We start from the raw sequence: 20,971 nt of genomic DNA, 5'->3' as shown, positions 1-20,971 counted from the left end.
GTGCACATTTTGACCAGCTATTTTGTTCTCAGCCATAAAATAATAAAAAAAAAGTTTGCTCCTCTGTAGATTTTAATGCAATATGAAAGATGATCTCTTTCATTTTCAACCAGAAAAAGAAAGCCATTAAGTCTTTCCCAGCTTACATTATACCCAAATGTGGCGATGAAAGAATTTACATTGCATTTCAAATCAGATCTGTAATTAAGTAACATACTCAAAATTGCACAGAAGTTGAGAAACCGCTTGAATCTGATCAGCTTTAATTTTGCGCATTTATCTACTGGTGCAGCCACTTCTGTCCCTTGGTCATTTGTTTTTGACACAACAATGAAAACTCTGACAGTTGTGCTTTGTTAGAGCAACCTGTGCTGAAATCCCCAAAACATGAAGCTGCACATGTACACAGTACAGACAAAGCTATCGCCTTCTGCAGGAAAAATAAAAGAAGTGAACCCCTCGACATCGCTGTGATAGAAAGTAAAAAATAAGGAATCTACTTTCATATGCAGTCTTTCATTTTCAACCAGAGAAAAGAACAGAAACAGCTTCTAAGATGTCAATATGACACATGAAACTATATCGATGTTTGTTAAAAAGTCATCAGTACAGCTGTGGCCAAAGGTTTGGAAATAAAATATAATACATTTTTTTTACAAACTATTTTTCTCTAGTTTTGTTGGAGCTACTTTGTCTTTTAGGGAAGCCGATGGAGCCACATAAGTATTTCACCTCTGCAGGCCCAGCCATACTCTTGGAAGATATTTTGACAGTTTTATACACGTGTTATTTTTTGTAAAATATTGAGGAGCCCACTCTTTTTGACAAGACAAAACCAAACGGGTGAAGGAAATCGTTGCTGGAATGAGGATTCTGTGTTTCCAGTGTCTCAAAAAGTCTGAAGGTTCATCCCGGAAGATCATTTCTTGCAACAGTCCTCCGCTGTCCAATCCTGATATTTTATGGAGACTATCCAACTGTATGTCATAGCATTCTTTGAAAGGATTGTCATTTTTGTTACCCTCCTTGACACTGAGGTCATCATCCAAACTGCTGTCAGGTAGCCTGATAGTGTGTGCAGAAACACACACATCTTCTTCCTCCCATTCGTATAGAAGCTCTTCCCAGGTGGCAACCAAATCCGTTAGCTGAATACTGAAACTTCCTTGGTAAGCTCAAGCTTTGGTCACAGAAACTGAACCTCTTTCATACTAATTCTTAAATATTCAATAAATGAAAGTCCACTTTGATACAGTCTGATTAAGAAAACAGAGTGATATAAGATGCTTTGCTGTGTATTTGTAAAAAATCTCCTATGAACAAACAATTATAGAAAAATGCTGGCAGGTCATTCTGTGTCAGGAACAAAAGTGCAAATCAAGATTTTGTGATTCATCTTCATTTCATTAAAATAACATTAAAGTAATTCATATTTTGTGTAATTCTTCTCTATAACACCATAGATTTATAGATGATGATTTTAGTAATGGAAGCTTTGTTATAATTATTCAAAACACAAGAATGTTTCATTAATATTGTACCCTCCTGAAATGACAATCAATGTAATTTTTTTTCCAAAAGTGATTTTGGCAACAAAAACAAAAAGTCACCACCTCTTTTTTCCCAAAAGGTCATATGGGCAAAAAAAAAAAAAAAACGTATCACTAGCTTTTTTGGAAGCTAGTGATACGTTAATATTACATGTCAATGTAAATTAGGAAAGATTTTAAATAATAATAATTCTCCACATCAACAACTAAACCCATCATATCTATTGTGTGTTGGACGCTTCAATTACTGTAGAGAAATATTAGTAAAATAATCAAAATGTTGTATTTTTAATGCCACAATTATAGATCACTTAACAACATGGATTCATCATTTACTACTTTAGATAATTTTTTAAACTAATATCAGAAAATTAAAATAATTAAATAAAATAAAAATAAAGCACATCATTTTCTACTTAATTACAAAATAAAATAGAACTTAAAACAATATCACTGGTGTTTTTTTGCGTCATTTTGTCGTGAAAAATCAACTTAATGTATGAAAAACTGCTTAAACAGGCATTTGGTATTTATATTGAGAAACATTAGTTGATTCTTTATCATTTTTAGCCACAAAAACAACAATCTGCATGTTGCCCCGCTGTATTCTGCAGAGGTCTCAGTCAGTGTCATCATACTATTGTATTCACAGCCAACCGTGATCATATAGTGGTTAGACCCTGGTTCGAATCCGGGTCACGGCAAGTTTTGGACTCACGCGTAACGTAGATAATTACATAAACCAAGACTCCGAATAGAAAATCACCAGGAGAAGACAGCAAACATGCATTAAATGATTTATTGGGGAAACTGTTTTGTTTGTTGTCTCAGCAGCAACTTCAATGTGTTGAGTAGAGATCAAGATGATTCAGCTTTGGCCGCAAACAGGACAAGGCCGGTACCAATCAGGTCTGCAGAGAGGATGATCGGAGCTGATCATTTCTGCAAAACGTGCACAGGTCAGGGCCTCAAACATCTCTACACATCCAGAACACAAACTATGTATACTTTACCTTCCATTTGCCGATACAGAGACAGTTTCTTTGATGAGCCCTAGAAATAAGCAAAGATAAAAGGTCATTTTTCACTTCCCACCGAGTTTGTCTATTTAGATTTAAATGTATGTAACTGAGAGCAAAGTGGATAGCTTATCCAAGCCATAAGAAAAAAATAACAAAAAGTTAGTTCATATGTGTATAAATAAAATACATAAATAGTAGAGAGAGAATAAAACACATTTTTAAAAAAGGAAGAGAAAGAAGCTGTCAAACTTATCAGATGATCTGTTATTATAATAACATAAATACTTCATTTTATAAAATTCACTGAAATAGACCTTTATTCAATTAATGAAACGACGCATAACTGTCTGTGTCACTTTAAATAAGGTAAGTAAACATACCAAAGGACACGTCAGAGCTACCGTTTTTAAATTAAAGAGTGGCCCCGTGACTTGCTTGTACGTTAAGTCTCGCGATACTTCCACCCCAAATCTCGCAGAAGCAACCCGACCAGGAAGCGAATGGCGGAAACACAGCTCTGTCTCACGCTTTCAGTCAGGATTTTGTGATATTTTGCGTTTTGGAAGGAGTGAGCAGCGAAACAGGCAGTTGATGCCTTCAGTAAAGACCAGAGGAAGGCTTCAGAAACACAATGCGGTCGCTGTGATCCGTCAGGAGGAATCTGTGCAGGGAACGGACCGATGGACAGTCAGTGACTGACAGGGTCCCGTCTTTACATTTGACACCGGTAACGTTCATGGTTTTCATTTTTACTTTCATTTTAAAGTTCAGTCCGTGAAGAAAAAATGTAATTTTATTAATTCTCGCTTTCGTCGATTTACAGCACTGTTTGTATTGCTTGTGGATATTTAAACATCACATCAAAGCATTTGTATATCTACCAAATAAGACTTGCTATCAGAATCTGAAGACGGCCTTATTGTGAATAACAGCCTAATTGGGGTTAATGACAGCTAAAATGGCTCAGCCAGTTTATTCTGAGTATTTTATTGCTGTTGTCTGTAAAACATCAAACTGGAAAAGCAAGTTGTAACAAACGATCTTCAGAAATCAGATTTAATGTCTTTGACTAGTTCTTAATCCCTGTTTTATTAAACAGTTAGTACAATAAATGACATGATTGAAAAGTTGCATTCTTTCTGCAATTCGACTGAAGAAGTGAAACTTGTGCACAGAGTCAAAGGTGTTGAAGAGCCTTTAATTCTTTATTATCAGCTCTGGTGTCTCAGTTTCCTCTTCACAATAATTCATAGACTCTCTGTGGGGTGTGGTTTAGGTGAGCAATTAAGCCTACTACTGAAACTGTTCTCAACAAAAATACAGATACTGGTATTTTATGGGAGTCTGAGCAGGTGCCAAATTCTGCTCGAAAATGAAATCAGCATCTGCATAAAGTCAGCAGAATCTGCACAGTTCTGCTGACTGTAGAGTTAATGAAGCACATAGGATGAAGACTAAAATATAAAATGTCTCTCCAACTCATCAAATGCTGTGAAACTTTACACTTAGAGCCCAAGCAGCCTGGCTTCTGTGCCTCTCTGCTGCGACCAAAACATACTGTAAGAGGGAAACAATTCTTCCATTTTCTCCTTTGCTTAGATAAGGAACATATCTAGACAAAGTTATCTGATTCAGACATGAATCAGTTGTAACAGACTCCGTTTCTTGTGAATCTTTTGTTAGCTATTTGTCAGACTTTATTTCACAATTTTCTGAAATTGGTGGTTTTCCTCATTACTTGTGCACCGTTCCTACCACATTTTTTCTTTCCACGTAAGTTTTGGTTGATATGCTTGAAAACAGGCACTCCACTGTAAACAACTAGGTTATTCGGGAATGATCACTTGTGACTTACCCTGAGCATCACATCGTGTGTCACTGCACTGACAAAAAATACGTTTTTGGTATTAGAAAAATCTCTTTTCCATTTGCTGTAAGCAATAATTGTCAATTGACTGAAATGTATTATAAATCCATTATACAATCACCATTTTACTTATTAGGTACACCTTGCTTTTTACTGTATTCAATCTCTGGTTACCTCCAGAACTGCCTGGTTCTAGATGGCACACATTGCTCTGAGAGTTTTGTCCCTGTTGATATGATTTCATCACACGTTCTAATGGATTCTTCGGCTGCATAGTGCATACCCATGAAGCGAATTTCCTGTTCCACCACCTCATAAATGTGCTCTGTAACACTGAGATCTGGTGACTGTGGCAGAGCACAGTGAGTGAACTCATTGCCATGCTAAGAAAAGCCAGTTGGAGATTATGGAGCTTTGTGACATGCTGTGTTATCCCCTCTGGAAGTAGCCATCAGAAGACAAGTACTCTGCGGTCATGAAGGGATGGAAATGGCCAACATTAATACCCCGCAGTAGGTTGTGACTTTTGGACAATATTAAGTTTATAGTAAGAAATCCAAAAGTATTCCAATAAGATATTGCTACAACGATACGCTACCACCTGCAGTCTGAACTCCTGATCTATTGAAGTTGGATTTTTTGTTTTGTTTTGATGAGTCCTTGCGAATTGGTGCCTCTGTTTTCAGTGTTAAGCTGAAAGTAGTGCAGCCTGGTGTGGTTTTGTGCTGTTGTGGTTCAGTCGCTTCAATGTTTAACATGTCTTCAGAGGTGATATTCTTTATACCTTGGTTATAACAAATGGTTATTTGAAGTTGCCTTTGTTATTTTTGAATCGGTCCTCCTCTAAGCTCTGACACAAGAAATGCATTTCTGTCCTCATAATGGTGAGTCACTGGATGTTTTTTCCTTTTTTTTTCGTTCAAAGTCGCTTCAACCCTCTCTCCTCTTCATCCTGATATTCAGTTTGAGCCTCAGCAAGTTGTCTTTACCCACCTAATGCACTAAGTTTATGGAATATGATTGACTGATTTGCTTTTGGTTCAGGCAAGTGTACCTGATAAAATTATTGAGTTTCCACTTTTGTTCAGAATTACTGAAAAAATTACCTGATAGTATGATGTAGCATTTATTTAGGTTTACTAAGCTTTACTTTAATTCTCACATTCGTCCATGTTTAACCGAATCTTTCATTTCTAACTCTTACTTTGCAGACGTATGGCCCTGCTGCTCAGCTAGCTGAGGGAGTCGTCGATCATGTTTCTGAAAACCTCCTTCACCACGCTGATTGTTGGGGTGTTCGTAGTGTATGTGCTCCACACTTGCTGGGTGATGTATGGGATAGTGTACACCAAACCCTGCGACAGCCCTAAAGCAGACAACTGCATCACGCCCTTCCTGGCAGGGAACCCAAAACTAGAGGTCAGCTGCCGTTAACGATCCAAACATGGCACCTGGGTTTGCTTAAGTGACGTTTAACACCTCTTTCTGCTTGTTAGTTGAGTATCTACACCTCTGTGAAGCCAAACGCAGACGGAGGCCATACGCTGATTCACAAAGAGGAGGACTTCAATGTCAACAGCAAGTTTGAGAGGTAAGTATGCAGTGATCAAAAGGAACATCTGTCCATGTTTGTGATTTGGACACAAACTGATTAATTCATTTTTTTCATGCGTTTCCCTGTAGGATCGTCAACGTCTCACTCCCCAAGAAAACGCGCAATAATGGAACATTGTATGCGTTAATATTCGTCCATCAAGCTGGTCTCAATCCATGGCAGGACCCACGACAGGTCCATCTGGTGGCTCAGCTCACTACCTACATGGTCCCAAAGCCTCCTGAGATCTCGCTGATATCTGGAGAAGATCAAACACAGGTGTGTGACTTTCTGCTGTTCCCTCGTCCTCTCTGACGAGGTCGATGTGCTTGATGTGTCACATAGGCTCAGCTAAAGTAGGAATGCATTGAAGCCTTGTGGGAAAGTTGCAGTGAATGGCAACATGGTTGTTCAAATTCAAGTTGGTCTGTAATTACATAAAGTGGGACTCTGTGTACTAATTGGCTTTGCTGAAGCAATTTAGGTTCTAATCCCAAACTTTTCTTTGACCCACCTAGTCATATTATAGACACAGTTATTCTGTGTCTATAATAATGGTGACACAAATATAAAGTTGTGTCTCATCAGCATAGGTATGGTAAGAGAGGTCATAATTCTCTATAGTCTTGGTTTTGGGGTGCATGTAGATATTAAATGAAATGGGCCAAGAATGTAGCCTTGAGGAACCCCAGATGTGATTTATTTTTTGTATAATTACTAGCTGCAGTTTAGCACAGTACCAGAAAGTCCCTTTTCTTTCACAATCTTTTCATTGCTATATTATGATTATCAACTGAAGCACTAAAACCCAGTGATATCAAGGCAAAAGTTTTTGACAAACTTCTTTCTCTGAACATGCACATAAAAACATTAAATATAATGTCTATCTAAAAAGCAGGAAATTCATCAGTCAACTACCTCTGTCTTTGTCCAACAGGGTCAAAAACAGGAAGATCAGAAGAAGAAACAGCGTGATGGTGGCTCTGGAGCAGGAACGAGAGCTAAAGGTGGAGCCGCTGCTTCAACGGATCACCCAGTTTCTCACTGGCGCTCCCGTCTAACTCTTAACATCGTTGGTGACCACTTCCTGTTTGACAGAGAATACCTGCCAAGCGACGTTCACAGATACCTCAGAGTGTAAGAGAGAGACTTAATTATTTCACAACAAAGCATACAGTGTCAAAAGCTTTGGGCTTTTATAACAAAACACAAATGTTCTACAATAAATCTCAACAATAATGATGCAGGTTGGATTTAAGCAAAAAAAAAAAGAAATAAATCATTGTTAATAATTGTATTTGTTGTTGCTTTAGATTCCAGAACGGGAAGAAAATGGTGTATTTACCTCTGCTGTTTGTTGACGAGCTCAGCAATAGGGTCAAAGATCTCGTGGTGAGTTTTAACCTTTAAGCAAACATCATGCAACATACCTCTACTTCAGGAGCAGTAGTAGTAGTAGGAAATCAAAATGTTGGCTTTTTATTTATTTTTTTTTTCAAATGATTTTCATGTTTAAAAATGTAGGAGATCAACAGCACTTCCTCAGAGCTCCCTCTCACCGTCTTCTATGACTCCATCTCTCTGGGCAGACTTCGCTTTTGGATCCACATGCAGGATGCCGTGTACTCTCTGCAGCAGTTCGGTAGGCTGAACTTTCTGTGACTTGCTCTCATGGACATCTACGTGATATCCATAATGTCTAGCTGAAATGTCTGGGTTTTTTTAAATGTAGGATTCACAGAGAAGGATGCTGACGAGATTAAAGGCATCTTTGTGGACACCAACCTGTATTTCCTGGCTCTCACCTTTTTCGTCGCAGCCTTCCATGTGAGTTTTAAAAACGCAAAGAAGGTCCATGGTTAACTGACTCCACAAATCTGGACTTTTCTTACTTGAAAGTGGGAAAAAGAAAGCTATTGATTGTATTTGTAGCTTATGACAAGAAATGTTGGAACACAGAAAACCTGTGGAGACCGAAGCTGAACTTTGTGATAGCAGCAACGTAATGCTGTGGAGATCTTTTATTTTGACATAAACTTCATATTGACTGGTCCAAGTTAATATGAGGATGGGTGGAGCTAAATACAGAAAAAACATACTGGAGTATGCAAAGGACTGTTTTAAATTTGTCTGTCTCTTTTTTCAGCTTCTGTTTGACTTCCTGGCCTTCAAAAACGACATCAGCTTTTGGAAGCAGAAGAAAAGCATGGTGGGAATGTCCAGCAAAGCAGGTAGGAGTCTTCACAGCACTCACCTTTACTCTCATCAATATGGCGCTGCAGAATCCTGCACAAAGAACAGCTGGAAATGTGTTAATCCACTGGAAACTAGAGGATATTTTCGGTAGACCTGTGGAGAAATGTGTAAAACAAGGTAATATACAAGCAAGGCATCATCTGTGGATGCTCTGGACTGATAAACAGCCATATGTTGCATTTTGTTCACCTTTATAATTTTAGAGGAATGAAAGCTTTTACGCTGTTGTTGAACTCATTTTTTCAGCAGCCATGTGAAAAACAGTGTCCGCATATAAATGACTCTTTGAGAATAATTCAGTTCCTTGATATATTTTTTTTAAAGGGGCACAACATTTCTCCATTAGTCTTGTGAATAGTATGATGTCTAGATTTATTGACTTCAAGTCTGATTTTTATGATTTGGTTGCAGTCATTGACTGAAATGTTTCTGCACCTCCTGACGTTTTGATTGTTCCTTATTTCAGTGCTGTGGAGATGCTTCAGCACAATAGTGATTTTCCTCTATTTGTTTGACGAGCAAACAAGCCTCCTCGTACTCATACCTGCTGGGATCGGCTCTATAATTGAAGTAAGGACACACATACACAGACAGACATTACTGCAAGCATTGATTGATAGTAAGTAGAAGAAAAAATAAAAAGACCCAATAGCAGATATTTTTGCCTTCAAATGAAAGGCAAAATGACAAAACTAAAAACCAGTGGGTGATATAAATAAAGCTCCCTCACCACTTTAAGAGTACAGTTTTCACAGCTTTCTTAAAATCTATTCATTGTCATTTCTGCAGGTGTGGAAAGTGAAGAAAGCCTTTAAAATCCAGATTTTCTGGAAAAGAGGCAAACCAACATTCCTGGTAGGTGTAAAAGTAACTTCAACACAGCAACATTCTTAACATCCAGAAACCATCTATATGTTTTCTGAGAAAATCATTGAATGCTTTATTTACTTTGGTAATTTAATTAAAATAGTGGATTCATGCAATAGAAGATTCATTGCTTTGGTTTCTATGTTAATTTTGACAGTTATGTCTTACACATTTTCCTTTTCTTGTAACAGTTTGGGAAACTAGACGAATCAGAGCGGAGAACAGAAGAATATGATACTCTGGTAAGAAGCAGCAGATCTGCATTTGGATGGGAAAATACAGCTCATTAGTGGACATGTTTATTTCTTGTTTTTTTTTTTCTTTAGGCCATGAAGTATCTCTCATACCTCCTTTATCCTCTGTGCATCGGAGGAGCGGTGTACGCACTAATATTTCTGCGATACAAGAGGTAACAATGTGCAAACGCAAAAATGAAACATTATTTCTTTGTAGAGGTCATGTGATGCTGATTGTGTATTGTTATCTTTTAGCTGGTACTCGTGGCTAATCAACAGCTTGGTGAATGGTAAGCTACTTTCTCCATAAAATATAAAAAATTACCCTTATTAAACAGTCGTTTTAATTTAATACTTCTTTCTTTTCTTTCTTTTGCCTCTGGTAATTTCAGGTGTGTATGCCTTTGGCTTCCTCTTCATGCTTCCTCAGCTCTTTGTCAACTATAAGGTCAGTATTCTTGGTTGAGGTTTTGTATATTTCATCAATTCACAACAAATATGAGTCCAGGGTTGTTGTTTTTTTACAGAACTCATATCCTCTCCACTCCAGTTTGGTCCTAATTCTCTTCTTATGAACCAAATTTATTCCACTACTGTCCAGTCAGACAATAAGATTCAGATCTTGTTACTTATAGAAAGAAAGCAGAAGACAAATACAAATTAATGGCAACAAAAGCTCTGTCCAGAGAAGGAATGCAGCTAAACAAAGAAGAATCTGGAGTTTCTTTTATGTTTGCATATTAAAAAAGAACACAGAAAATGACTAGAGCAGAGTTGGAACAGAGAAAGCTCAGACATGGTAACATTTGTGCTTTTCAAAGATGAGGAGATTTGTTAGATTAGAGTTGCTTGATCTAGATCAATAAACATTTCTTGCGTGTCTGTTTTTCCACTCTTAACTGATGAATGAACTCTTATTTGGTTCATTAATTTACTCAACAGCTGAAGTCTGTGGCTCATCTGCCTTGGAAGGCTTTCATGTATAAGGTACAGTCATTTTCTGATGTATATATTTAATAAAACATACATTTGTGAGGTATTCTAGTTTCTTTTGCTTAGTTAGTTGACAACTGAAGATGAATGGATGGATGTGACATTTCTATGATGGATAATTCTCTCATTAGAAGAGAAAATGTTTCTTTACTAATAGTTTTGAGACTCATATGTGACTTTGACTGTTCCCAGGCATTCAACACCTTCATTGATGACGTGTTTGCCTTCATCATCACCATGCCAACATCCCACAGACTGGCCTGTTTCAGGGACGACGTGGTTTTCCTCATTTACCTTTACCAGAGATGGTAAACACACAAACACACCTTTTATTACCAACTCCATTCATATTCCTAATCTGCTATTAATAATAACCATGAATATATTTTCCATGTCACTGTTTATTTCGACAGGCTCTACCCAGTGGACAGAACTAGAGTAAATGAATATGGCATTTCATACGACGAGAAGCCCAAAGGGAAGGCTCACAAGGACTAAAATGAAAATATACGTTTTCACTGACTTCTACGAGCTGGAACCTCCGGGTGTCATCTTTTTGTCCATCATATTCACTGACACTTTGGCAAAGTTTGAAGGTTTAATCGCTTGCACGTCATTCCTCACTAGCAGCAACTGCTAAAAACTTGAACATCGGTAGAGGACCGGTATATAGCCAGTGTTTGGTTTGTCCATTCTAGGCTATTGTAGGAACATGCCAGGGCATCTTGACAGACTTGGTGGAAGGTCATCAGTTAGTAGAAAGGTTAAAGATATAAAAAAAAAAAGTTTTATTCTAATTAAAACATTGATCAACATTAATTTGAATGTCTTTCAGCCGAACATCCTGAGTTCCAGACACTTGAACTTGTACAAACGTCAAATGAGCTGCGTCTAATGTGCCAGTCTGTTATAAACGGACCAGAACTGTTATCGTTCTTTCAATTTAATACTGTGACATTACATGAAAATCAGCTAGCTAAATCTGTGGAGCGAACATCAAAACAGATGTGAAAACCTTGTGTGTGTTTAGAGAATGGCCCGCATCTAAACAAACACTGTGGTGTGACCCAGTACACTAATGGCTGCTGGAGCTTCACTATCATATCACTATACTGGCTTTCACTCCACCGCAAACTTGTATAATTCAAAGCAACAAATTGTTTTGGCTTTTTTTGTATTATTTTCACAGGTTTAGTATTTAGAAGTACACGCAACAGATTTTGAGCCACTCAGTTAAAAGGCATCATTCATCTGTACTGTTTCGCAGTACTTTTAAATGGAGTATGCCTATTAAATAAATAATACAAAAAGAAGAAGGTAAAATTATCTACATAAAAACTGGAATAAAGACCAAAAACATCTTTAAAGTAAGCTTTCACATCATTTTCAAAACCTCAATGGTAGATGGGGTATTGTGGAATAATCTCAAGCCTCTGTAAATGTTGATTGGAAGTTAAAGGTTTAATGCCACGGATAAATGTAGGATTTCTTGAGAGTTTCTGAATATTAAAAGGATGATTCTGTTTATTTTGAAGTGAGGTTCTGGTAAAATTACTCTCCTGGCATCTTCACTTAATCTAAATCCATATTAGCTGTTCCTGATCCTGAAGTCAAAGAAGGGCCAAGACCAAATATGACTTCTAGCATCCTAAACAGCTACAGTCTTAAAAAGCATTATTGTGGTTTATTAACCTTTATAAAAACCCCATTGGGTTTCCATTGACTGGCTATTTACACAGAAACCAATTTCTGTCTAAAAAGAAAATGGTGATTGGAGGCAGTGTGCCAACAATAATCTTCCTGTGTGAAACATGTCCTGAGAACTCAACATGTAATGTGTTTGACGTTCATATTAGCTGTCTAATATTAACAAAAAAAAACTTTTTAAAAAAATAAAATATTGTTGCAGTTTTAAATAAAGCAGTTTTCTGTTAATTACTATGACTGGAAAGCTCAGTATGTGTTTTACAAGGAAAATAACTTGAGGGGCACAACCTTCTAACTCCATTTGCTATTTATTTAGTGTAATGAAAACATGACAATAGTTCAGTTTTGTAATATGGCATTCAGATGAACTGACGTAAATTTTAGAACTGATTTTGGTTTAAGATGGTAAAAATCCACTTTGGTATTGGCCCGTTTCTGATTGTGTATGTGCTTGTGTCCTTGAGGCCAACTAATGTGGATTTACGCTAAATAAAGTTAACAAGGGGGTTATTTACTGCAGGTATGAAAACTGCATGGAACCTTTCAACAGGACCACTTCAACAAAACTGAACTGTCCCTTTAAGGTTAATAAGTTCAGTAACGTGTGAAGTTTCTTTTTTGTTCTCCAATGGGTACGTTTAATTTTGCTGTAAAACATGATGGCACACTGACATTCATTCACCTTTCACCGTCTTTCTTTTCTTTAATTTTTGTACATGTCAGGGCCAAGAAAATATTTGTGCCAAATGTGCGAGTGATTCTTGAACTGTTTGTTAGCATTGGATGTGCAGCATAAGTGATCCATGCAATGTTTTAATGGACACTGACGTTTTGGAGGGAAAACATTGATGGTAAAGCTCACGGAAAGTATTACAAAATCTGGACCTAAACCATCGTGATTTTACTTCTTTACTTATGCCTACTGTAAATGTTCCTTTAAAGTATAAAGACTCTATTAGGAATCAAGTTATTAATTTTTCAGATGTCATGTGATTTGTTCAGGAAAAAGGTGAAAAGAACTGCGTTCCAAGCAAAATGCAGTGAGGTCAACTTTTGAGTCATTTTGCCTTGAATTTGTTTGAAATCATTGTAATGTTTGTGTTTTTCATTGGAATATAATAAAACGCTGACATCATTTACTGTGCATTTTTCTTACATTCATCCTATTGTTGCAAACTCTAAGTGCTATCTGTCAAACCACTGAGATATCAGTTTTTTATGCAGTTACCTTTTGTTAATACATGTTTACCTAAATAGCATTTTGAAGCTTTCCTGGTTATTTTCTTGCTTTTCAATAGATTTTGTGCTGTGGATGGATCAGTAGTACTTTAGATCAATCCACATGAGTGTGAAACTATGTCCACATCATTATTTTGTACAGGAAAATAATAGAAGCATAAAGTATATAAAAAGAAAAAAAATGTTTTTACTCCATTCAGGAAGAAAATAAATATAAATAAAAGCAAAAATTCTCATAATATTGCAATTTTAAAATGTCAAAAACCACCACAAATAGATCATTAGTAATGATATTTCAGATTTTCGCTACAAAATGTAAAATAAATTATAAATTTAATTTAAAACTTTAATAATAGATTTACTAGTGAAAATGTAAAAACTAGAAAATCATTTTGAGTACAACAGGAAAGGGGATTTACGTTATGTGCGTGATTGCGTCACCGCCACGCAAATCAGACGTTGGGTACATATATTGAAATCCCGCCTTCTGCCTTTCCTTTTCCGCTGTCGGAACGTGAACGTGCCTAAGGTGCTCGGTTCTTCATCAGAAGCTAAGGCCCCCAATCCGGCGACTAGCACCGTCAAACTTAGGCATCCAAACTCACTACTTTGAAATCCAACATCTACAATGGCCTCTGTATCCGAGCTCGCCTGCATTTACTCCGCTCTGATCCTCCACGACGATGAAGTCACCGTCACCGTAAGTCTCCCGGTCAGAGTACTCCTGAAAGCCGGGGCGCTATCTGCTAGTGGCCCAGTAGTAACGGTGGGACGGTTGTTGGGTTACGTAAATTAATATCATGCAATTTAAGTTGGTGTTGACATAGCGGTTCTTAAATACAAGAAGCCGATAACTACAAGATGAACATAGAGGCGTGTAAACACGCTTGTGCCCGGCCAATATGGCGGCGTGCTTGTCGCTGAAATAGAAATAGCCTTTATTCAGAAAATATACAGGAGGTCTTTTTCGCATAAAAAGTTTGTTTTGACAGCTACTGCAGCCAGTTTTGTGTATTTTACGAAGCTGACAGAGTTGAAAGTCTCCAAATGGGTATTTTAAGACAGTAGTAAGTACTGGTGAAATCAGAAAATATGGTGAATTTGCTTTCATGGTGTCAATAAATGAAGCTAATACCTCAGCTAAAAAGACCTGCTGAACTGCTGTCATAACATTATGGCTGTGGGATAGGATGGTGTGTGAAACTGCACGTGGATGCTGGTGATTTACATTGTATCAATGCAAAGACATTAGATTTTTGGTATATAATGAAAAGTTTGAATAGTAGCGACCCAAAGCAAATATCAATGGTGGTACTTGGCATAATTTTCTTTTATTCCACTCACATGTTACCCTTAAATTTTCATCATATTTTCTTTTATGACTGTCTTAATGAGTAAAATAGTATTAGCCTTGGTTTGTTTCTGCTACTAAAAACAGCAACTGAGAACACTATCTTGAAATAGTCATTCTAGTTGTACTCTGTGCTAAAATTAAACTTTAAATTGTGAACATTTTATTGGGATAGATAAAGACAGCTCAGATTGACTCCTCTTAAGGTAAATTGAACATAATTTTGTTTAACTGGTTGTCGATTTGCAGGGATGAAGCAAGAACGGCTTTCTAGTTACCTTCTGTTTACGAATTTAGGGCTAAATCAGGTCGTAGGTCATAAAGTAGTTTTATGTTGTTGATTTTTACAATCCCATATAAAGCTTCTTTGGGTTGCTCAATAACAAAAATGGAAAATGTTTCTGTTTTCTGTGTTCAGGAGGACAAGCTGAATGCTCTGATCAAGGCCGCTGGAGTCACTGTGGAGCCATTCTGGCCAAGTCTGTTCGCCAAGGTAAGAACGCAGCACTTTAAAAAAACATGATCAACTCTTTTGGTAAATGATGAAATACCATTCATGTAAGGTCATAACTTTCAGCAATCGGGATTGGATAGTTTAGCTTTTCATCCTGTTATTGACTTGTATCAGTTATTAATTCAGCGAAATATTTTTATCATCTCTTAAACTTGGCCGAATGAAAACATCTCCATTGATCATTGATGAATTAATTAAATCTGAAAAAGTTAGAATCAACTGCCTGCCAAAAAGCAGATAGTGGTGACATTTATTTTAAGATAAACTGCTGAGACTTGATTGACGAAGAGCCGGGATAAATGAAGTAACTTTGAATTTTGCCATCGTAGGCTTTGTCCAGCATCGACATCGGCAGTCTGATCTGCAACGTCGGAGCCGGAGGAGGCGCCCCGGCTGGCGCGCCTGCTGCTGGAGCTGCTCCGGCTGGTGGTGACGCCCCAGGTAAATGACCTTAACATTTACTTCTATGTTACGGCTGTGGTCACATTCCTGTACTTTGCCACAATTTGAATGTGATTTAATTCCAAAATGGTGTCTCTCCAAGTGTTATAAGCCATGCTTTTGCATATGACTGACAAAATGTTTTCAGTGTGGAATGTCATATTTGTGTCTAAACTTTAAATGTTCATCTCTGCAGCTAAAGAAGAGGAGAAGAAAGAGGAGAAGAAGGAAGAGTCCGAGGAGTCAGACGACGACATGGGCTTTGGTCTCTTTGATTAAAATGGCTGTTTTTTTTTAAGAAAACACAATAAAAGTATAAAAAATCAGTAGATTGTCTGCTTGCTTGCTGTGTTGGTGCCTGTTATTTATTTGGTTCATTCTTTTTCACATTTAAGAGGTGATGCATGAAGATTCTGTATGTGCCGTGGAAATAATTGAAACGGTAAATGGATCTTTAGTGAGATAGTAAAAAAAGGTGTGGATAGTGACAAAACCTGACACTGATTGGAAAAAAATGCCTTGCATTAAATTGGTGCAAGGCTGTGAGCTTTAATATTTTTCTGTTTTTCGGTGAGTTATGAACTTCCAGTCTAAATTTTTCATCACAAATGAACAAATGCATCTCTATAGACCGCATGAGTATCATAGTTCATTCCTGACAAGTAAAGGATGTAACCCGGCCGTAAACACTATGTTCACGGCCACAACCTCATAAATTGTGTAAATTCAGAAAATGTAGAGTTCAGCTACACAATTCGAACTGAAATGATGTAAAAAGAAATTGTTGTGATTCCAGTCTGCCACCAGATGTCACTGTTGCCCACACCGAAGACTTTAAACCTCGGTTTCCTTTCCAAACGGGGAAAACCAATTCGAGTCAAGCATTTAGTTTTACTTGACTCGACTTGAGTGAATAATTAACTGTACAGACTGGTGGTCAACAAGTTGTAATGTTAATGTAAAGCGAAGTTTATAAAAACTGCTGAAGTCCAATGAAGACACCGCGATGATTACAAGAGACAGCGCCCACATCTCTCCCTAGTGGCCAAAAATGTGTGTTACATCCATAGCAATAAGAACTACCACAGAGAATGAATTCAGAAAGTTAAGAAATTAAATTTATATATAAAATAAATATTATCATCAATAAACTAAGAGAAGTGACGTCATGTGCTATCAACATGCCTAACCTGCAGCTATAGGCGGTCATTGAAATCACAACGAAGACGTAGAAACAGCGCCCCCAAAATTCCGCTGGTGGTCAAACAGTGCATTACCGTCATAGCGTTACGGCCCCCATAGAGAATGCATAGGAAACTTTCAGAGAGGTAAGCGTGACATTTTTTACCATCCGGGTTTCCGTAGTGTAGTGGTTATCACGTTCGCCTCACACGCGAAAGGTCCCCGGTTCGAAACCGGGCGGAAACATGTTTTTGTTTTTCACATCTCAGAAAACATCATGTACATATTTTACTCTTCCGCTTTAAGATCTACGTAATGACGATATAATGCACATTTTAACCACCGTTTATATTTTATCGTCAATCAAGAAATTCCTACCACGTTGAAAAGCAACCCTTCTCCCCAGCCCTTTAGCTAAAGTAAGCTAAAGCTGTCATAAACCATCTGAAATGTTGGAAAATTAAAGTATTATGAAGAAAATTCTAATTTCTGGAATTGCATTTCTTTCAGGGATAAATAGGCCCGCTATGAACCAACAATTTTATTTAGTTTAATTGTTGGTTGGTAAGCAGAATCTCTTATTTTCGTTGTACTTAGTAGCCATAATTAGCAACTCATTTGGGTTAGCTTTTTGAAACACCATCCAGAACTGACCTTGACCCTCGGAGGTGCTTTGCTAATTGATGTTGCATGAACGTGCAAAAAACAATGGCACGTTCAGTATCAAAACGATAATGGGGTTTTACAAAATAATTTCAAGTCAATTTAAAGTATTGCATAAGATCATGCAGATATTAAATGGGGAACGCACCTGCTTGGCAATGTCTCAATGTGGCCGGAGTTACAGTTTTCCTCCATTCTTCCCTACAAAACAGCTCAAGCTGAGTCAGTCATAGTTATTTGAATGACTTGTGCTCCTCTCTTCTTCCACAAGTCTTCAAAAACTGATAGAATAGAATCAGTTCTGGACTATGAAGCCGCCAGCATCAGGCTTCTCTGTGCAGATAGTGTGTTTGATTGCCAAAAATCTTAGAATCGCTCATCTTTGGGTGGATTGTAGATGAAGACATTTAAGAGTTGTTTGATCAAAAAATAATTCAATACTTTGAACTGTTATTTAATTTAAACAATTGCAATGGGAGTAATCTTACATACCCCACAAGAACCTTCACAGCAGAAGAAGGAATGATCATCTGGGTTTGTTTTGCTGCCATGGGAAAAGGTAAGGCTTTTCTTTTCCAAGAATAAAATATTGCCATCCGCCAAGGTACATCTTGCAACAACAGTTTTGTTGTTAGCTCGAAAAACAGGTGTGAATTGGCAAAGGGTTGCCTTCAACTAAAGCTGACTTGGGATATTTTGTAGTTGCTGAGTCCAACTCAAACTGGGTTACGACCGACTCCAACGATCCAAAACGCAGCGGCAAATTTGCAACAAATTGGTGTAACGGCCCAGTCAAAGCTCAGACCTAACCTCAACTGAAATGCTTTGACAAGCGCTAAATGTGGTTTCAATAAATCAAACAAATGGTGTTTTGATGGTTGAGCTGCAAAATGAAGACAACTGGCAATGCTTCTTGATAATAATAATAGTAGTGTTTTATTTGCTTAGTTTAGCAACTATACAAGTGTCTCCTTCCTGAGAAAACTGCTCAGCACAGGGGAGAGGGAAGAAATGAGGAACTAAAGAACTGGATTGGTAACAAAGAAATAAAGATGCAAAACAAGAGAAAGAGACAAAAACAACTCCAGTGTGGAGAGGGAGAGAAACAGGGCAACCATGAGGGGATTTTATTTTCACAACATTGTATTTTTAGTTAAGCTCTCTGGCCAGTTATAATGATAATAATGATTCATGTTGAGAAAAACAGTTTTTCCAAAACTGGAAACATTTCTGCTACATAAAACAACTCAAAACAGTAATTCATTGATTTAGCGATGCATACTTCATGTTAGCAAGAGGACTGTAGATCATTTTAGTTTGTTTGAAATTCTTAACATCATCAAGGCTTGAAAATGACGCGGCCCTCGTCAGTCAAATCACAAACATGTGGCTCAGGAAGTCCTACAGTCTCTTCTCTGCCTGTCCCTCCGCTCCGCCCTCAGTCTCCTCTCTCCAAGTTTCCTTGCAGTTCATAACTCAGATTTATTGTTAAATATAAACCTTCTTCGTATATTAGAATTTATGTTAAGTTAAACAGTGTAAGGTAGCAGTTTTTAAAAAATTTTTCGCTAAGAAAAACCCCCCCAAAAACTGTTGCTATAAAAAATAAAAACAAACCATCTGTCATGCCACCTGAGACAAAGCAATCTTAAGAGGCAGAGGAAATGAGATGTTATGACTTTAGTGGACTGTAAATTATTACTCATATATCGTTCATAAGGAAGACTGGAGATCTAACGGACATACTGCAATGATCAAGGCAGATGACAACATCAACATAGTTACAAAAGCACATTTAAAATATTACAAAACATCTTCATTGTCCTTTTCAACATGGCTTCAGTTCCACTTTTTTTCCTTCAAATCCTTTGTTTTCCTTTGCTTTTCTGATCGCTGAAAGTGTTTCTCTGGATACACGAGCAAACAACGTAGAAAATACAAAAATGGACCAAAACGCAAGCGTTTCCAGGAAGAAGGGAAGCTGTGGAGGTTTTTCAGAGGAGAAAATGAGGGCTGATTGTTTCAGTCATGTCTGCTGTCCACACATTAGTCCCTTGTTTTCATCTATCCGTCGCAGATATCCAACGAACAGTCCGTGTACGGGTCCGCTGGCCTCCACGGTGCTCTTTGGAGTGCCTGGGTCCAGAACTACTGTGGGCGGATCTGGCTGATCATCTTGAGTCGTGATTGGTCGATGACGTCCAGCAGGTTCTTGGCATCAACCGCCAGAGCATGAGCTGCCATTAGCATCTGTTTCTTGTAGTCCTTTTGTAAACTGTGCAGAACAAACACAACTTATACAATCTGACTCCACATAAAATGACAATAAAAAACATCTTGAATGAGTGAAAACACTTGCATCCCGCTGGTTCTCACCTCGTCATGACGTATTGTTGTGCCAGTTTCATCTTTGATATTAACTCGGCCAAGTCAGAATTCAGCAGCTTTTGGGCCATTTCAATCTGTTGGAGCGCAAAGTGCACAAATGTAAGTAGCAGGAATGGCCTGCCTGCTCAAACAGCCTTAAAATATGAATCTTGTAAACATTTGGTGACATAAAAACCAGAAGCTTTGATACATTTCATTGGGATTTTCAGTGAAAGTCCCACTGAAAGGGGAACGTCTGCTCAACTCTTTAGCAACCTCACTTGGGTTTTCTTTACGAACTGCCTGTATTTTAGCTCTCAAACATTTACTTAATTCCTTGATCTGATTGAAATGTATTCAGATTATCAATGGGTAACAATTTAATTCCAATTGAGCTAAATCCTATCAGAATATTCTGAATAGCGACGCAGTTTTATTGCAATCGGTTGTATATTTCAATTATCTATGTGTATGGAAATGTGGAAGGTTAATCTTCTGACGCATGAAACAATTTGCAGGATGACACAATGTAAATGGGGTTGAATTCACATGCACTCAACATATGGTCACAGGTTCTAACTGTAACTCGTGCTACGTCTCTGGGCGGATACCTCTCTGTGTGTGCTGGCTGGCAGCACAGGAATCGTTTCATCCACTGTTGCCAGGAGAGTTCTCAGAGCCAGACCCACATCCTGCCAAAGCAAACATCCGCATTCGATGGATTTCACTTTCGAATGTTTTCCTCAAGCTAAACGGACCGTGTCGATAGGCGGCCATTACCTTGACCATGGGGACGTACTCCTCTGGCGCAGCAGGCTGGATCCTGTTGGACATTTCGATCACGGCTTTAACCAGCCCCGTCACATTCTCATACACTTTGTCATTAGAGCGGTCCAAGTTGGCAGTGGGGGGTGGGCTGATCTCCTGGGGCTGGAGCTGGAACAGTTGGTCACACAGGGAGCGTGGATTCATCAACATGTTAGCAAACAGATTAAGTTAGTTTTTCTTGAAAATACTTTTCTGAAATCCTCTAAGGAGAAAGAGCTAAATGTTTAAAACACCCACAGCTTTCGACTGCTACGGTCAGAGAACATGGCTGCAGTACAGGAGACTCAACACTGG

General features: G+C 37.9%; 3 protein-coding genes and 1 non-coding gene across 13 annotated transcripts in view; 3 read left to right on the top strand and 1 right to left on the bottom strand.

Annotated features, from left to right (window-relative positions):
- Nucleotides 1-3,062: 3,062 nt before the first annotated feature.
- Nucleotides 3,063-13,227, top strand: clptm1l (CLPTM1 like). The gene is made up of 18 exons (XM_055054017.1): nucleotides 3,063-3,299; nucleotides 5,651-5,858; nucleotides 5,936-6,030; nucleotides 6,123-6,312; nucleotides 6,971-7,170; nucleotides 7,347-7,425; nucleotides 7,558-7,675; nucleotides 7,766-7,860; nucleotides 8,180-8,264; nucleotides 8,756-8,859; nucleotides 9,079-9,144; nucleotides 9,348-9,398; nucleotides 9,483-9,565; nucleotides 9,648-9,682; nucleotides 9,785-9,840; nucleotides 10,335-10,379; nucleotides 10,578-10,693; nucleotides 10,799-13,227. The coding sequence occupies exons 2-18, from the start codon at nucleotides 5,694-5,696 to the stop codon at nucleotides 10,881-10,883; spliced, it is 1,668 nt and encodes a 555-aa protein (XP_054909992.1). The 5' UTR covers nucleotides 3,063-3,299; nucleotides 5,651-5,693; the 3' UTR covers nucleotides 10,884-13,227.
- A 588-nt stretch (nucleotides 13,228-13,815) lies between these two features.
- rplp1 (ribosomal protein, large, P1) lies at nucleotides 13,816-15,963 on the top strand. Its single transcript, XM_055054018.1, has 4 exons — nucleotides 13,816-14,031; nucleotides 15,101-15,175; nucleotides 15,526-15,637; nucleotides 15,834-15,963. The coding sequence occupies exons 1-4, from the start codon at nucleotides 13,960-13,962 to the stop codon at nucleotides 15,914-15,916; spliced, it is 342 nt and encodes a 113-aa protein (XP_054909993.1). The 5' UTR covers nucleotides 13,816-13,959; the 3' UTR covers nucleotides 15,917-15,963.
- Nucleotides 15,964-16,992: 1,029 nt separating this feature from the next.
- On the top strand, nucleotides 16,993-17,065 carry trnav-cac (transfer RNA valine (anticodon CAC)). The gene has a single exon. It is a non-coding gene; the product is annotated as a tRNA-Val (tRNA).
- Nucleotides 17,066-18,392: 1,327 nt separating this feature from the next.
- ptk2aa (protein tyrosine kinase 2aa) overlaps nucleotides 18,393-20,971 on the bottom strand; it is a 65,891-nt gene continuing 63,312 nt past the window's right edge. For all 10 annotated transcript variants that reach the window (XM_055054014.1, XM_055054013.1, XM_055054015.1 and 7 more), the window contains 4 exons: nucleotides 20,630-20,785; nucleotides 20,461-20,541; nucleotides 19,859-19,944; nucleotides 18,393-19,757 (listed from right to left, as the gene is read on the bottom strand). In XM_055054014.1, the coding sequence (XP_054909989.1) occupies nucleotides 19,631-19,757; nucleotides 19,859-19,944; nucleotides 20,461-20,541; nucleotides 20,630-20,785 (450 nt within the window). In that variant the 3' untranslated portion in view covers nucleotides 18,393-19,630. The remainder of the gene's footprint in view (nucleotides 19,758-19,858; nucleotides 19,945-20,460; nucleotides 20,542-20,629; nucleotides 20,786-20,971) is intronic.

The sequence above is a fragment of the Poeciliopsis prolifica genome, unplaced genomic scaffold, assembly GCF_027474105.1.
Source record: "Poeciliopsis prolifica strain line A6 unplaced genomic scaffold, Auburn_PproV2 SCAFFOLD038, whole genome shotgun sequence".
NCBI lineage: Eukaryota > Metazoa > Chordata > Actinopteri > Cyprinodontiformes > Poeciliidae > Poeciliopsis > Poeciliopsis prolifica.
Note: the sequence above shows the minus strand (reverse complement) of the source record. Positions and strands in the feature narration are given on the sequence as shown.

Excerpts from the sequence above, each read along its gene's own strand:
- clptm1l (XM_055054017.1), top strand. The coding sequence starts at position 5,694 with ATGTTTCTGAAAACCTCCTTCACCACGCTGATTGTTGGGGTGTTCGTA. Across the intron at positions 7,861-8,179 it reads TTTTCGTCGCAGCCTTCCAT|CTTCTGTTTGACTTCCTGGC; the intron begins GTGAGTTTTAAA and ends CTCTTTTTTCAG. Across the intron at positions 9,566-9,647 it reads ATATTTCTGCGATACAAGAG|CTGGTACTCGTGGCTAATCA; the intron begins GTAACAATGTGC and ends GTTATCTTTTAG.
- rplp1 (XM_055054018.1), top strand. The coding sequence starts at position 13,960 with ATGGCCTCTGTATCCGAGCTCGCCTGCATTTACTCCGCTCTGATCCTC. Across the intron at positions 14,032-15,100 it reads ACGATGAAGTCACCGTCACC|GAGGACAAGCTGAATGCTCT; the intron begins GTAAGTCTCCCG and ends TTCTGTGTTCAG. Across the intron at positions 15,176-15,525 it reads GGCCAAGTCTGTTCGCCAAG|GCTTTGTCCAGCATCGACAT; the intron begins GTAAGAACGCAG and ends TTGCCATCGTAG.